At 33.8% G+C, this 14,893-nt stretch overlaps 1 protein-coding gene across 11 annotated transcripts in view; it reads left to right on the forward strand.

Moving 5' to 3' along the window:
* The window catches only part of CEP170 (centrosomal protein 170), a 98,580-nt gene that overhangs the window by 46,263 nt on the left and 37,424 nt on the right, over positions 1–14,893 (forward strand). For all 11 annotated transcript variants that reach the window (XM_071806203.1, XM_071806207.1, XM_071806212.1 and 8 more), the window contains one exon: positions 1,070–1,716. In XM_071806203.1, the coding sequence (XP_071662304.1) occupies positions 1,070–1,716 (647 nt within the window). The remainder of the gene's footprint in view (positions 1–1,069; positions 1,717–14,893) is intronic.

The following is a 14,893-nucleotide window of genomic DNA, read 5'->3' on the forward strand; positions in this document are numbered from 1 at the left end:
TTTATTGCTATTATTTGGAAATATATGAATCATCACATAATTTTCTTAGGCGCTGTACAAATAAGTAGCAACCAGGAATGTAAGTCAGGTGTGTATTCAATGCTATTAGTCTGATAAGTAAGGTTTCCCAATATGTGATCACTATTTAACTGAATAGTTGCTGCGTGTCTTAACTATGTAAGTGAGAAAACCTTAAAAAACTATCCTCTTCAGAATTAATATAGATAAATAAATGTCATGTGTACATGAGTAAGACCTTATCCAAAAGATTTAAAAGAAGGTAAAACTATTCATTCCCAGGAGCTGAGCCAGAACTTGTAAGTGTAGACACTTTCATTGTACACAAAGTTGCTCTGAGTTAAATGTGACTGTGTATGAGCATCCAGCCTTCCATGCATTTTCAGGTATCATTCAAATATATTTATATGCGTACATGTGATTTATTATATACATATGTTGCTTATTCATAGTTCTTAGAGTAGTTTTTTGAATTAATAATAACCATTTGACATGCATACATCAGATGCTGAGGGGAATGAATGATTGAAGAACTTATTGTACTTCTTGGAAAGAGTAATAAAGAATTTATTCCAATTTTCAGTAGACATTCCTCATGATAAACTTTTGTAGATGTGTGAGGAATCCAGCAATCTGAATTTTGGCTCTCAGTGGATGTTTTCAGTTACCGAAAGGACTATTGTAGGCTTTTTCTTTTTTCCTCTTAACCCTGCCTAGAATGTTTCTGTAGTGATTTGTAATCAACTGTCTGTGTGACAAAATTAATATAAGTGGAACACATACTATAGTCCAGCTGGTAAAATACTGCCTTTTTTAAGTCACTGTTAAGTATTGTTGTTCGATGCATAGCAGATCGAATGTGTTACCAGAAGCTGTACAAAATCTGGAAAGCCAGGTACTGAAAGGTTTCAAAGTCTGAACAGAAAACCAAGTCAATATTCTTTCTTTCTTAGTTTACCAGTTTCTTTTTTATGTGTTGGGATGGTTTGTTGGTGGTTTTTTTTTGTTTGTTTGTTTCATTTTGCTATATATTCTTTTGCTTTGCTTGTAGGGAATAAGCATGATGATGGTACACAAAGCGATTCAGAAAATGCTGGTGCACACCGGCATTACAGTAAGCGGGCAGCACTTGAAGAACATTTAAGGCATCATCATACAGAGCTGAAAAAGTCACACCAGAAAGTCCATTCCACAGACAAGCAGGAAGAGCAAGCTGGATTGAGTCAGACAGCCTTTATGATTGAGTTTTTTGATGAAGACCATCCTCGAAAGAGACGTTCTTACTCTTTTTCTCAGAACGTCGGAGCTCTGTGCCCAGAGTCGCCATCTCCAACACCTCATGCACGAGCCGAAAGAGGGAAACCTACATCAGGAGAGAAAGCAGTCCCTTCATCTGTGCAGGCTAGCTCGTCTCATCACAGAGCAGTACATGGTGTTCATGCAAAACTTTTAAAACAAAAATCAGAAGAACCTTCTGCTCCATTACCTGTCTTACAAGCTGCATTGTTAAGGAGTTCAGGAAGCCTTGGCCATAGGCCTAGCCCAAACCAGGAGGTGGACAAAAAATTGAAAAGCCAACATTTTTCTGCTGCTGCTGAAAAGGACAATGAGGATGACCAGAGTGACAAAGGTACTTACACTATTGAGTTGGAAAATCCCAATTCTGAAGAAATGGAAGCCCGTAAAATGATTGACAAGGTGAGAAAACATACTGATGTTAAAATCATATGTGGTAATCAGAGCAACAGCCTGCCACTTCAGTTCTGCTTGTTAAAACTGCTGCAATAATAGAAGTCTTTAAGCCACTTTGTAATGATGAAATATAGAATGTCATAAAAGCAGCAGCAGGCATTTGGATAAAAATTATTCCTGTTGGTACACCTGGTTTTAGTTCAGTAGCTTTAATACATTTTCAAAATATTTAGGTACTGTAAGAGTATTAAACAACAGAATTGAATTAACTGATATTTTCCTGAGCATTGTTAGATTTGCATTTATTATGTCCCTGTGGAAATACTCATCTGTTCTTAAAATTGTATAGTCTCTGTAGTTTGCAGTATATAAACTGATTCCATCTGAATTGTCATAGATAAAATAGATTGTAAATGTTTTCTGCACTTATAGAAAAGTATATTCAATAACACGATATTCAGTTTCAGCTTCCACTATAAAGAGTAAATATAAGAATGCTTTCATTTTCCAAAAATGTTTTTATCATAAGAATGTAATTTTCTTAGTTTGAGTATAGGTACATGCCTCATTAGGCTTTGGAATCTTAAGAAGACCAAGTAACTTTTGCTTCTTGATAATGATATAAATAACAATACAAATCATATTTGCAGGTAAGTAACTGCAAATAATGCTTTCTTTGGATTCGGCAGGAAGATATGGGTAGGAGAAGTAATGTTAAATCATTTGACGTAACTGACTCTTGAAAAGTATTTTTCTTCTGTTATTGTTGTGTTTTCCTAAATAGTCTGTTGTAGTAGAATGCTGGCATCCAAATCTAGGCAATTTTTTTGGCCATTTTAACAGGACATTCATTGCTTACTTGGTATACAGTTATTTAAGGGTTGATTTTGTGTGTCAAAAAGTTTTTCAGAGCTGAACAAATACATTAATGCATATAGAATTAATTTTGGTTAAACGTTGAAGAATATTTTTTGAAAGACAAGCTGGCTTCAGTGTTTTGATTTTATAAAAGGTGTTTATGGAGCATTGGGGACGCGGCTTAACATTATTACCTTAATAAAATCATAATTACCTTAATAAAATTACCTTAATAAATTACCTTAATAAAATCATAAAGATAATGGTTTCACCTCTTAGGGATTCTGAAAAGGAGAGTCTTGACTTCTTTGAGGCAGTATTCAGAGAACTCCTGAGAACTGAAAGCATTCCAAAGAACCAAGTGAATGCTGAAGAACATCATAACTTAGACTTAGTAACTACAATATCTACTTTTAATTCTTAGGTTATAAATCTTTGTTTAAATTGCATCAGAAAATGTGTAGGTCCCATTTTTGCCAAGTACAGTTGTGCAACAGAGTTTCTTTAGAAATGAGAAAACATAACATTTGGAAACAGACAATTTATGTACTTCATAAGAATGTTACTACTATCTAATGTTTAACAAGATTTGAAATTATTTGTGGTCTTCAATATCCATTCAGGGTTTTCACAGTCAGGTTTTTGTTTGAAACAAATCTTTCCTGTTACAGGAGGGATTCAGGGACAGGAAATGAATGTAAACATTAGAGATGGGAGTAAAGTATTGGTTAATATTCTTAGCATTGTGTAAAAAGCTTTTGGAAATCATAAATACCCTAAAAAGTGTCACCACTTGAAATGAAAGATTTACTAGGAAGTAAAGCAGAGATGTTTTTTCTTTGAAGTCTTCTGTACCTTTTCATTTAGTATCTCTACTGAAGTATTATGAACAGTATATTTTAGACCAGTTCAAAGAGTCCTGCTGCAGAATTCTTACTTGATTTGGTAATATAAAAAAGTATGATATTATTTTTATGAAGTGTAGAAAAGCAGACAGAAAAGAAATCAAAACCAAATGGAAACCAAAACTTCTGCCTCTGGCTGAGCTCAGCTTTGCTTCCCTCCTATTTTAAAGTGCTAATTCTGTGGATTCTGTTACTTTGCTGAAGGTGGGTAAGTGAAGAATAAGGCAAGGACTTTAATTAAGTGGTTGACTGCTGTACTGCTTTATTGAGTATTTCAGGGAAATATTGGTATACAATTTACGAATAATTGCAGTATAAGCTCTCTTACTTTTTTGACAAATCAGTCCTTTTTCTTAGTAGTTACAATGCCTGCTCAATTGAGTCTCATTTAAGAGTGTCTGTAGAGTCAAAATATTAACTGACATTGAGGAACCACATTTGCTAGGATCGGGATGAAAATGCACTACAAATAGCAAGGATAACTTTCTAAAATATTTGCACAAATAATGCAGTCTTGTCAGTAACAATTTACGTTAGAATGGTGCTAAGATCTGTGTCTGCATTATCTGAAGAATTTCCTATGGAAGAAAATATTCCTGGGTTTGTATATTTTTTCCGTTTTAGTGGAAGAAAGGGTGAGAGAGAGCACTATATCCAAAGATTACTTTCAGTGTGACTGATTCACTTGAGAAACCTTAGCCTTATTCCTGTAAGCAGAGTCTATTCTTTTCTCTGGAAAGGAGCATGAGAGCAAACCACAAATGCAAGAGTGGCATTAACTTGACAAGAACTAAGGTGTGATTAATAATGCATCTTTGAGTTCAGAGTTGAAGAGAGGCATGCAGGAAATCTGAGTTTAAATTCTCAGAAAAAATGAAAACAATAACAATTTTTTTTTTTAGAAGGTGGGAAGACATTAATTTTCAGCTGTATTATTTCTCTCTAAAGTACCTTTTTTGCTTAATGTAGCCTTTTACTGAAATAAAGCAGATGCTTATGTAAAATGATTTTTAAAATAAAAAAGGATGCTATCCTGCTTATTCAACATCTTAATTTCATTTAGATTGCTAAAGATCCATTTCTTCCTCTGCTACTCTTTCAATCTCTAAAAAAAAGTGTTGTCTCTACAGCAGAAACAGAATAGAATAACAACATATTCTCTTTTTCCTTGACCATTTTAAAGTCTGGCATTTGAAAAGAGACTGTTGGAAAGATACAAAAATAATCAGAAGGAAAGAGGAAGACATTTTTTAAGAAGCAGAGGAAAGCTTTAAAGTGAGATGCTTTTTTTTTCTGAGAGCAAAGTGTAATCATTTATCTGCAGTGATAACTGCCTTGGAGTAAATGTCTGTCGCTTACCTAAATTGAAAGATTCCAAAAACATTACAGCTCGTGTCTTACACAACTTTCAACACTTAGATAATTTGCTGAGCCAATGAAATAAAAATCAGACACGATTATCAACAGGCAAGGTTGCTGGAACAAAATCAATTTATGTAAATGCCCACAGAGACTGAACTGACCAGGAAAAGGGAAATTTGTTAAATTGCTTGCAAATTTGCAAGATAAAAAAAAAACTTATTTGATTTTAGGGCAAAAAATAAAGCACATCATAAAAATAGTAAGTAAGTAGTTTTCAGTTATAGAAAAGAAGATGCAACACCTGTACATGCCTGGAGTCCTCCAAAGATTGTTCTGGTTTCACTTGTATGTCAGTTAATCATTTGAATTGATTTTATTTTAAAATGTTTGTGATGTGATCAGCCACGATAGGAACTGATACAATGACTTAGTATTTCAGGAATAATAATAATAATTATTTCTTCTGTACTGTTATTTGCATTTTATTCATAAATCTGAAAGATATTCTCAGAGGAAGTAAATGTCACTGTTTATGTTTAGAATTGGTGTGTTATGTCTCTTAGAACAAAAGAAACATATTGGAGAATAACTAAAAAATATTAATTTTAAAAATTAAATAATAAGTAAAAAAAGGCAAATTTTTTAGAGGTTAGGAGAAATCTCGTGTACATGACTAGGACAAATATCAAAGCGTGAAACTACCATAGAAGGAAAATCAGTATATCTTCGGATTTTTTTTTTGGGTGGTTTTGGTTAAGTGAATTTAATTTAGTGATATTTCTGAATGGAACGATTTGTCAGAGTTCCCACTGTAGAGAGAGTGATTATCATTTGCAAACAGTTGCAATCTTCAGCTGTTACTGACTGTAACTGTGTTCCCTCCTTAATCAGTTAAACGGGTGAGAATGCCATCCCCACAAAATTTCTTCGCTTACATAGGATCCACCTGTGCTTTTCACAAGTAACACAAACTCATGCACAAAAAACTCCATCTTGTATTATTGAAATATTCTCTAAAATACATATTCTGGGACTTCTGACCCCTAATCTTTTTTTAGTAACTTGACACTATTACTACTTCTGTCAAATCCTGGGTTTGGTTGTTTGTGAGGTTTTTTTGGGTTGTTTTGGGGGTTTGGTTTGGTTTTGTTGGGTTGTTTTTTTGTTTTGGTTTGGTTTTGTTTTTTTTTTTCATATATATAAAGACTGAGTGAATACTGGCAGTATTACTGGTGTGGAAATGTGTTGTACATTTCCCTCTTCTATGACTAGTTTATTTGCATTTTTATTCTGTTATGAGTTTCCATATGGTCCTCTGTCACCTTTAGTTCACAAAATAGAAATTGTAAGCAAGATCAGTGCTGTTCCTCACAAACTCATGTTCTTTTCTCTTGTTCTCTACAATACAAATGTATGGTTGTGTTTTAATGTTCTTTATAGAGAACACTTGAAAAATAGCAATAAGCTTTGCTCCTAAAAGTCCTTTCATTAGCCAATGATATTTCTGCATCCAGGTGTTCAAATATAACTTAAATTCATACAGAAGTATGAATTGGATAGTAGGCAAATGGGTTTAGAAAACAAGTACATTAATAACATGAAAGAAAGAGATGATTGAATAGTGGACAGTGGCTCTCTTTCTATATCTGTAGAGCTCTTTTTAAAACTACCATTGGGAGCAATTTCATCAATGTGTAAAGAAGGAAAGCTGCTCTTACATACTTCAAAGACCACATTGAACACACTAGGCATACAATATACTCAAATAGCTTCAGAAAACCACAACTTTTTCTAACAGAATAGTACTCATTGTTACAGGTAACAGCTAAGTACAAAATAAAAAAAAAAAAAAAAAACCAAAAAAAACCAAAACAACAACAGGATCTTGATCTGATTTAGAACATGTTTTTAGTGTTGCTTTTAACATATGGACTACACCAGTAGTGGGGCATAGTCATAGAATTTAGTTTTGTTTTACATCCAGCCATTCTGCCCTTTAGATAGGTTCATTGCTTTCTTCTGTTAACAGTTAGCATTTGCTCTCTATTTTGCACTGAGTTAGAATTTTTTTTTGTTTACATTTTTTAAATAATTAATTTTCTTCTATTAGAGGAAAGTTGTTCTTAGGAGTCTTATCAGGTTAAAAAAAATCTTCCCAGGCCACAGAAAGGTAAGTCAGTCGGTGGATGAAAGAATTCAAAATTATGTTTCTGCAGTTCATCTTCCTTTTTCTCAATATAAAAACACTGCAAATTATCAGGATAATGAGTTTCCTTTTTTCAAGAGAGCAAAATGCTACCAATAATAATTTTTCGTAAATGTATGTAGAAATAATTCTGGGTGTGCTTGGAATATTAAATATTTGTAGGCTATAGAATAAATAAAAAGCAATTCCATGTTGTGGTTTTTTTTTTTTTCTTGCAAGCTCTTTGGAGATTTTCTTGGGGGATCATATTTTGTTTCTTTTGTTCAGTTTCTTATGTTTTTCTTCAGCCAATTTAATTTCAGGTATTTCTGAATGGAAATACTTTGTAGAATTTAATTTAGCAGAATTAAACTCTTCTGTATATTTGTTGGAAGGAACAGAATAGAGGCTTGATGTGTGTTTTGATTCTCATCAGCCTAGCTAACCAGGAAATCTAGAATGTTATAGTAGCTCATATGCGTATGGAAACATTGGGCTTAGATAAAGTTTCCTTTGGTCTCAAAATTGCATTCTTCAATTATGTTATATTAATTTAAATGTCCTGAGAAATAATTTAAATTATTTATAATATATATAATATAATTATATATAAAATATATACTCTAATATTCATATATAAATATATTATTATAATAATATATATTATTTTAAATTTCCTGAGTGCTTTCATTAGCGAAATTCTATATCCTGATTCCCAACCAGAAGTAAAATTTGAAAAAAAAAACCAAGTACCAGAATCATACCTCTATCCGACCTTTTGTGATATTCAAAAAGAATTATTGTGACCATTTAATGTTTTTCTTTTCAGAGCAAAGCTCATATTTCAGATAATGTTCCAATTTATTTTAAATTGGAAAAGCATGCCGTTTAAAGTCTTTGTTTATATAGACAGACAGGCCATAGTAGTCACAACCTTGTTTTTAATGTACATGCTATCATCTTTTATTTTATTTTAAACTGTGCAAAGAATATATATAAAATAGTATTCTATTGACACGATCTTGAGAGAGATTCTTTTTTCCTATTTAAAACTATGGGGTAACTGATAATTTTGGAGGGAAAGCTGTGTTGGTGTTCATGTAGGCACTAGGTTTCCCATTTTGATTTTCTACATCTTTCTGCTCATGAAACTTACATTTCAGTTTGTTTTGACATACTTTTGTGTATGAATAGGAATCTATTCTGAAAGGCAGTTATAAGAAAATGGAATCCCCTTAACTCTTTTTGCTCCCAGGCTGTGTCTCTTCATACCGTATTATGTTACAGGCTGATGTGTTCTTCAAAGATTGCTTAGTTTTGAAAGATTTGTTGCTGTTGTTGCTTGAAGTGTTCATAAAGCCTGTTTATAAGATCTTGAATTCTCTGTTGCAAACCTTAAAAATTTTATGAATAATCTTGCAGATATCATGAAACATTGTATTAAGCATTAAATAACTGCTAAATGAGGAATTATGGACTGAGACGTTTAAGATTGATATTATGCTAAATATTTTGAAAGTGAGAGTGACAATATCATAAGTAGGTATTTTATTACATTATTACATTTGTATGTATCATTCTAATTCTGTGAGAAGTATAGACTAATTCACATATTTTCCATCATTTCTAAATAGTGTGCAATACACAGCAGGGATTGATTTTGAAACATGGAGCCATATACCAAATCAAAACACTTTTTTTAAGATCTGCACGGTTTTATTAGAAAATATATGTTTTGAACTCTTTTACTAAAACTAGGTTCATCCAAAAACTTACGTTTATAGTGCAAATGTAGCAGGGAGGAGGAAATGTTTTTCACTGCAATACTTAACATACATGTTATTGTAATTCCTCTTGTTATAGAGTTAACATACACATTATGGAACTCCTCTTGGCAAATTTTTGCAGTATTATAAATTACAAACTACCTGAAAAGAATCAATGGGCAGGGAGCAAGTTAGAAGAAATAAAAATGTCACCAAGTTTCAATAACTAAGCAAGACACACATATCTGTTTTCAGAAAATGACTTTCAGATTTCCTGTCTTTTCACACCCTCTGGGTTTCATTGCTTTTACCATTGCTTCAGCAATTCTTCTACAAAGAATGCCTTTAGCCTCACAGAATTTCTTTGTCACAGAAGGACTGTATTTTATGAATATGATGCTAAAAAGGCAGTAGAACAGTTGAAACCTGTCAAATCATCTGTGTGTATACATTTTGTCAAGATTTCAGAGGATGTTTGTAGTCTTTTTTTTTTGAGGGGAGGAGTCTCTAATTTACTGTTACTTTTTGAATTTGAAATTCTAAAGAAAATTAATTATTCACTGTAGCAAACAGGTGCAAACTATGTATGCATGTAAATATGTTACTGGCATCTGGTAAGAGGAAGTTATTAGACTTGGCACATTGATCCTTTCCATTTGCCTATGTATTTTTTTTATACCAGGGCGTATTGCATCTGATTCTGTATCTTCAATATATAGTTAAAATGACATAAACAGCTTCTGTGAAAATCCGTGACTATTCATGCACAGAACACAGTCTGCTCGCTGGGGATGGCTAGGATAACTGCCAAGAACAAGCAAAAACTATTACAATCAGCCTCCTCAGAAGCATCTTGGTTAAACAGGAGCTCATGCAGTAGCTAAACACAAAGTGAGCTTAGGTGTTGTACTCTGGCTCATCACTGTTTCTCAAAGGTAGGAAGAAAATGTGTGCCTTTTTTCTTTTCTATCTGTTCAGTAACTCTGACTTTTAACAACCAGTTTACTGTACATTATGACTGTCTGGACTGCCTCCTTTGGAAGAATTATGAGGAGCTCAGTCTGAATGCTAAGTGCAGCATTGCCAACATGGTCTGCATATGGATCTGAAGCCTCTTCTCTGCTTCCTGGAATCCTCTCTTCCTGTCAATCAAGCATCCTCGGAGTGTGGCTTATCTTGCTTAGTGCATCCAAAATGTGTCCAAATCCTGCTTATGTTTCCAAATTCATGTCTCTTCCCCCCTTTTTTTTTCTTGCTGGTCTGACTGTATCACTTCACAAGTTTCTGAAATCTACTTTTATTTGCTTTCCCTTACAATCATATATACTCATCATCTCCCTTACCCCTGAAGAGTATGAAACATAATTGCTATTCTAATTTACATTCTCATCACTTCACAATGGCAAATACCTTATTTCAAATTTAGCCACTTGCTCCTTGTTTTGTTTTGCCATGGTGCTTTTGCCATAGTCTTTAATGCACTGTGCAGTACAGCCCTTTGTCCTTTACCTGTGCACTGCTTTGATTTAGTTTGCTTTTTTAACTGTTCAACTTTGAATTACCTTTTACATACTTTTTTAATTTGGGTTTTGTTCTGCTCCATGTATACAGATTGCCTGCACTGAAATTAATAGCATTTAAATCATCATCCTTTCCAAATATGTCTCCATGTTGTGTCTGTAGCTGTTGTTAGGAACTGAAAGAACAGAAGAATATTAATATACTTTTAGTTTACAAATACCGTCATTAGTGGATAGGTTCCTAGTTCTAGCTCTCTGAATTGCATCTGGAATCCTTATTATTTATTTGTTGGATTTCTGTTAATAATAACATTAGTAATTACTGTATACCCTTTATTTTAAGACTACAACAGTGAGACTATTGGGGAAATGTTAGAAACTAAGAATTTTAAGGCTAGATAGAATTCTTCAGATTTGTATTTTGAATAAAACTTATGCTCCTAGTTTGCGTTAATGCTCTTGGAAATGCTTTCTGATGCTTTGTGTAGTAAGTATATATGCAGAACAACAGAAGCCCTGTTCCAACATACATAATTTGCTATAAAACATGAGTGAACATATCTACTAGGAGTCTCAAATAAGACCTTTTTTCCATTGATATCAGTATCTTCAGTAATTAATTGGACAAGGAACTACATCTGTGGACATTAAGTACTGACTAATTATAATATTGTAGATCCACAGTGTGATGTTCATAAATGAAAGAAAATATGAATTAGTTTGATTTATTTTGATACGTTAATTTTAAAGTAAGTATAAATCCTAGCATTAGGAACTCTGAAATGCAGTTAAATGAGATACAACTGGAAAATGTTATTTCTTACTCAAGGACTTGAAAGTTTATTAAAAGCACATAAGGAAATCATCAAGTGGGGTTTTGTTTTATTTTTAGCTCACCAGTTTTCTTCTTTTAGATTCAGAAAAACAGTTCCTGTTGCCACTAATTTTTCTGACCAGTTTTTATTTTAATTTCTAGATGATCTCGCATATATCAATAAAGAAAAATAGCTTCTGTGGTTTTAAAGAGTCATCACTTTTGATAGTAAATTGTAAAGTCATTATACCGACCTCTAGTATAGTTCATGTATGGTACAAAAGGTATTCTTCTGTTGGGGGGCGGGGGAGAGGGGAAAGGGGAGGGAACAATAACAATTCCAGTCACTAAAGCTAGCTGCTCTTAAAGCTGTGTTTCAGCTATGGTGACAAGCAGGTGTGCTCTGAGTCATGAGCTCATGAGCTCTTTTCACAGGGAAATGTGTATGGCTTGCCAAAACAGATTACTCTGCTTTCTACAAAATTAGCAATTGCAGAAGAGGACAAAGGCTTATGCTCAGATTTGGTCCTGTAACTCATACTGTCTGCAAAAATACACCAGTACTTCTTGCAAGGATTGCATCTTGCTTGTATTGTGTTATGTAGACTTTGTTAGTTCTTGATTGTTATTGGATAAATAATTTTTCAAATTATTGTTGTATGTAGATAAAGTTATATCTTCAGTTACAATATTGGAAAAACTGTTGCTGAGATAAAGTGTTGGAATTCGTTAATATCTACATTGAGATGCAATTGTTTTGCAATCTGTTATTTTGTACTTTGCCTTTTTACTATTCAGTCTGGGTTTGCATTCCGGCAAGTAACAAAATGATGCTTTGGGACTTGCTATATGTATATTTTTAGCCTGCTGTCTTGTACCTTCGTTTTACTGATGGAACCAGTAGTCCAACCCCCTGCACAAAGCATGACCAGCTTTAAGATCAGACAAGTTGCTTGGGACTTTTTCCATTTGAATCTTCCCACTCAACAAGGACAGAGGCAAGGCAACCTTGCTTGGTTGTGCTCAAAGTGAGAAAGTTTTTCTTTATATCCTGTCTGAACCTGTCTTGTTGCAACTTGTGCAAGTTATCTGTTCACCACTCTGAAGAGCCTGACTGTCATCTTGATGTGCTCCCCATAGGTACTGAGGGGCTGCTGTTAGGCACCCCCAAACCCTTTCCTTCTCCAAACTGGTCAAGCATAGCTTCTACAGGCTCTCCTCACAGGGAAGCTACTGCAGCCTTCACCATCTTGGTGGCCCCTGCTGAGTTCCCTTCAGTTAGACACAGTCTTTTGTATATTGTGGGGACCAAAAGCAGAGTCTTTCTCCTGTTAATTCATTTGCTTAAGAGGTCAACTGAATTGCAGGTTAAACAAAATTATGTTGACTACATTTCATAAATGGGGCTCGACTTTCTACAGCAGTGTTGTTGTCATTCCCTTGCCATTCAAAATGTCCTAATTTGCAATGGAAATTGTTTCATGCTTTATAACAATAAAGTAGTTATTTTTAAACACTACCACCAGAGTTTATACAATGGTTCTGACAGTTCTACTATTACAGCTGTGTGGCAGAGACCCTGGAGGAACCCCATGTAATGATGCAGATTGGTGCACTGCCTAGATTTTTCTCCATCAGTCAGATTTCAGGGATTCTGTGAAAATTATTATCCTGTTTTTTGTTTCATAACTTTATAAAATGTGAAGCATTCAGGACTAAATACTCTAGTCTTTCTGCTAAAATATCATTTCATAAAAGTAAACAATAAGAGTACAGAGCAGGGCAGAGATAATGTTTAAATTAGGTCTGTTTAGAAAGCAGCATTGATAAATGCAGGGGTTTTCTCATTTTTCTTTTTTTAAGATTTCTATGAATTGTTTTCTTCATAGCTGCTAAGGTTAAAAAATAAACAGATTACTCTCCATCCTCCATACTCTCTCCAAAAATGCAAGACCATTATTTTCGTAGAATAGCAATTTGGAAGGGACCTCAAGGATCATCTGGCCCAACATTGCTTGGCAAAATTTTGACAAAGTCTTTATTGTTTACAGTTATATTAAAAAGTGTAAAAGATTTAGGAAACTTCTGTTTTCGGTGGACAGATGTGTGCTGGATATATGTGATTCTAGATGGTTAGGAAAGTTCTTGGAAGTCATAAATTAATGCATGGACTCCCTCTACCCTCTTCTATTAAAACTAAAACAAAAAAAGGCTTTCTTCTCATTTTTCAAAGAGCTCACCATGTCCAAACCTCTATCTTGGAACCTGGCTTCGTCTTTTTCTTCCCCAAATCACAGTTAATCCAAATACAGTTGATAGTTGCTTCTGTTTAAAGCTGTAGCTGCTGCTTCTGACAAATACAAGCTTTACAGAAAGAAACTTTAGTCTTTGAAGAAATGGATAGGAGATGCAGCAATGGGTGTCATCAGCATTTCCTCAGATTTTTGATTTGTTTATCTCCTAGGCTTTCCTTAAGTAACCTCGAAATCATAAAGATATGCAGAGAAGAATTAAAAGCCTTGAAGAATGTTATTCTGTCTTTGCAGGAAGATACAGGTCTCTCTATTCAGGCTTCAATCACAACAGCTCACTGTTTGCACACGTAGCTTATCACAGCAACCCATAAAGTAGAAATCACATTTTTCTAAGTGGTAGAGAGACAATTTTCAGCAGAAACCTTCAGATTATTCCATGGCTGTTTCTGTTGAGGGTATATCCTCATTATTTGGTGAACAGTGTAAGCGGATCAGTTAATCCTGAAGTTCTGGTAGTATTAATTTTCTGCAGATCTGTGACAAGTGTGCAAGTGATGTTCTAAATTTTGTCAAATATTAAACATGTTGTTTTATCTTCTGAATAGTTTTCATATTTGAAGTCTTTATTATATATTAAGCGCTGTGTTTTCAAAAGCTTTTATGTATCACAGTTCTGAATTTAGTCTTTGGGATAGATCACGCTTGTGCAAATCTCTTTTTTCTTGCTCCAAAAAGGAGCTTTGCAGTTGTGTAGTAGTGGGTCTGTGATAGGGCAGGTGCCTGCACATACCAGTGCTCCTAGATGTAGAATGAGTGTGTAGTGCAAAAATGCACATTTACCGAAGAAGATGCTTTCCCTTTCTTTCTAACAAACAGAATATTTGGAGACATTATTATCTGGCTTATGATATCCTCACTATATAACCAGAGGGTTCATTAGGAGTAGTATTAGGAGGTAAATCTATTAGTGGAGTCTTATTGCTACCCATATTACCTTTCACAGGAAAAAACAGACAATATTCAAATTTGGTTTTGCAGTAATTTCAGTAATAGAGGAAGAATAACAAAATTTGCTTAAATAGGACTTCAGTATTAGGAGAAGTGAGACTGAAACAAAGACACCTTAAGTGCGGTTGTTTGTGATACAAGTAAAGAAGTTTGACATGGTAAATGAATGTACCACCAGATAATATGTAGTAACTTACAGGCAGCAATTTAATCCTGTAGTCTTTATTAGATACACAGATGTTGAATTTTTATTTTCCTTCAGGTGCTCATGCGATAAAATCAGAATTTCTTTTCATTTAAAAGAACATGTAAAACTTCTCTGTAATCAATGAAACTACATTTTAATGGGGAAAAAAGTGGCTGCAAGAATAGTGATATATTCAGAGAAAGGAGGCAGTGGATGATAACTGATTTGTACCTTCAAAAATTGCTACAAGTACAAATCAAAAGTATATAATTCAAGAGAAAATGTATGTTATATCACACTTTATTTAAGAAAATAAATATTTA

The sequence above is a fragment of the Patagioenas fasciata genome, chromosome 3 (genome assembly GCF_037038585.1).
Source record: "Patagioenas fasciata isolate bPatFas1 chromosome 3, bPatFas1.hap1, whole genome shotgun sequence".
Taxonomy (NCBI): domain Eukaryota; kingdom Metazoa; phylum Chordata; class Aves; order Columbiformes; family Columbidae; genus Patagioenas; species Patagioenas fasciata.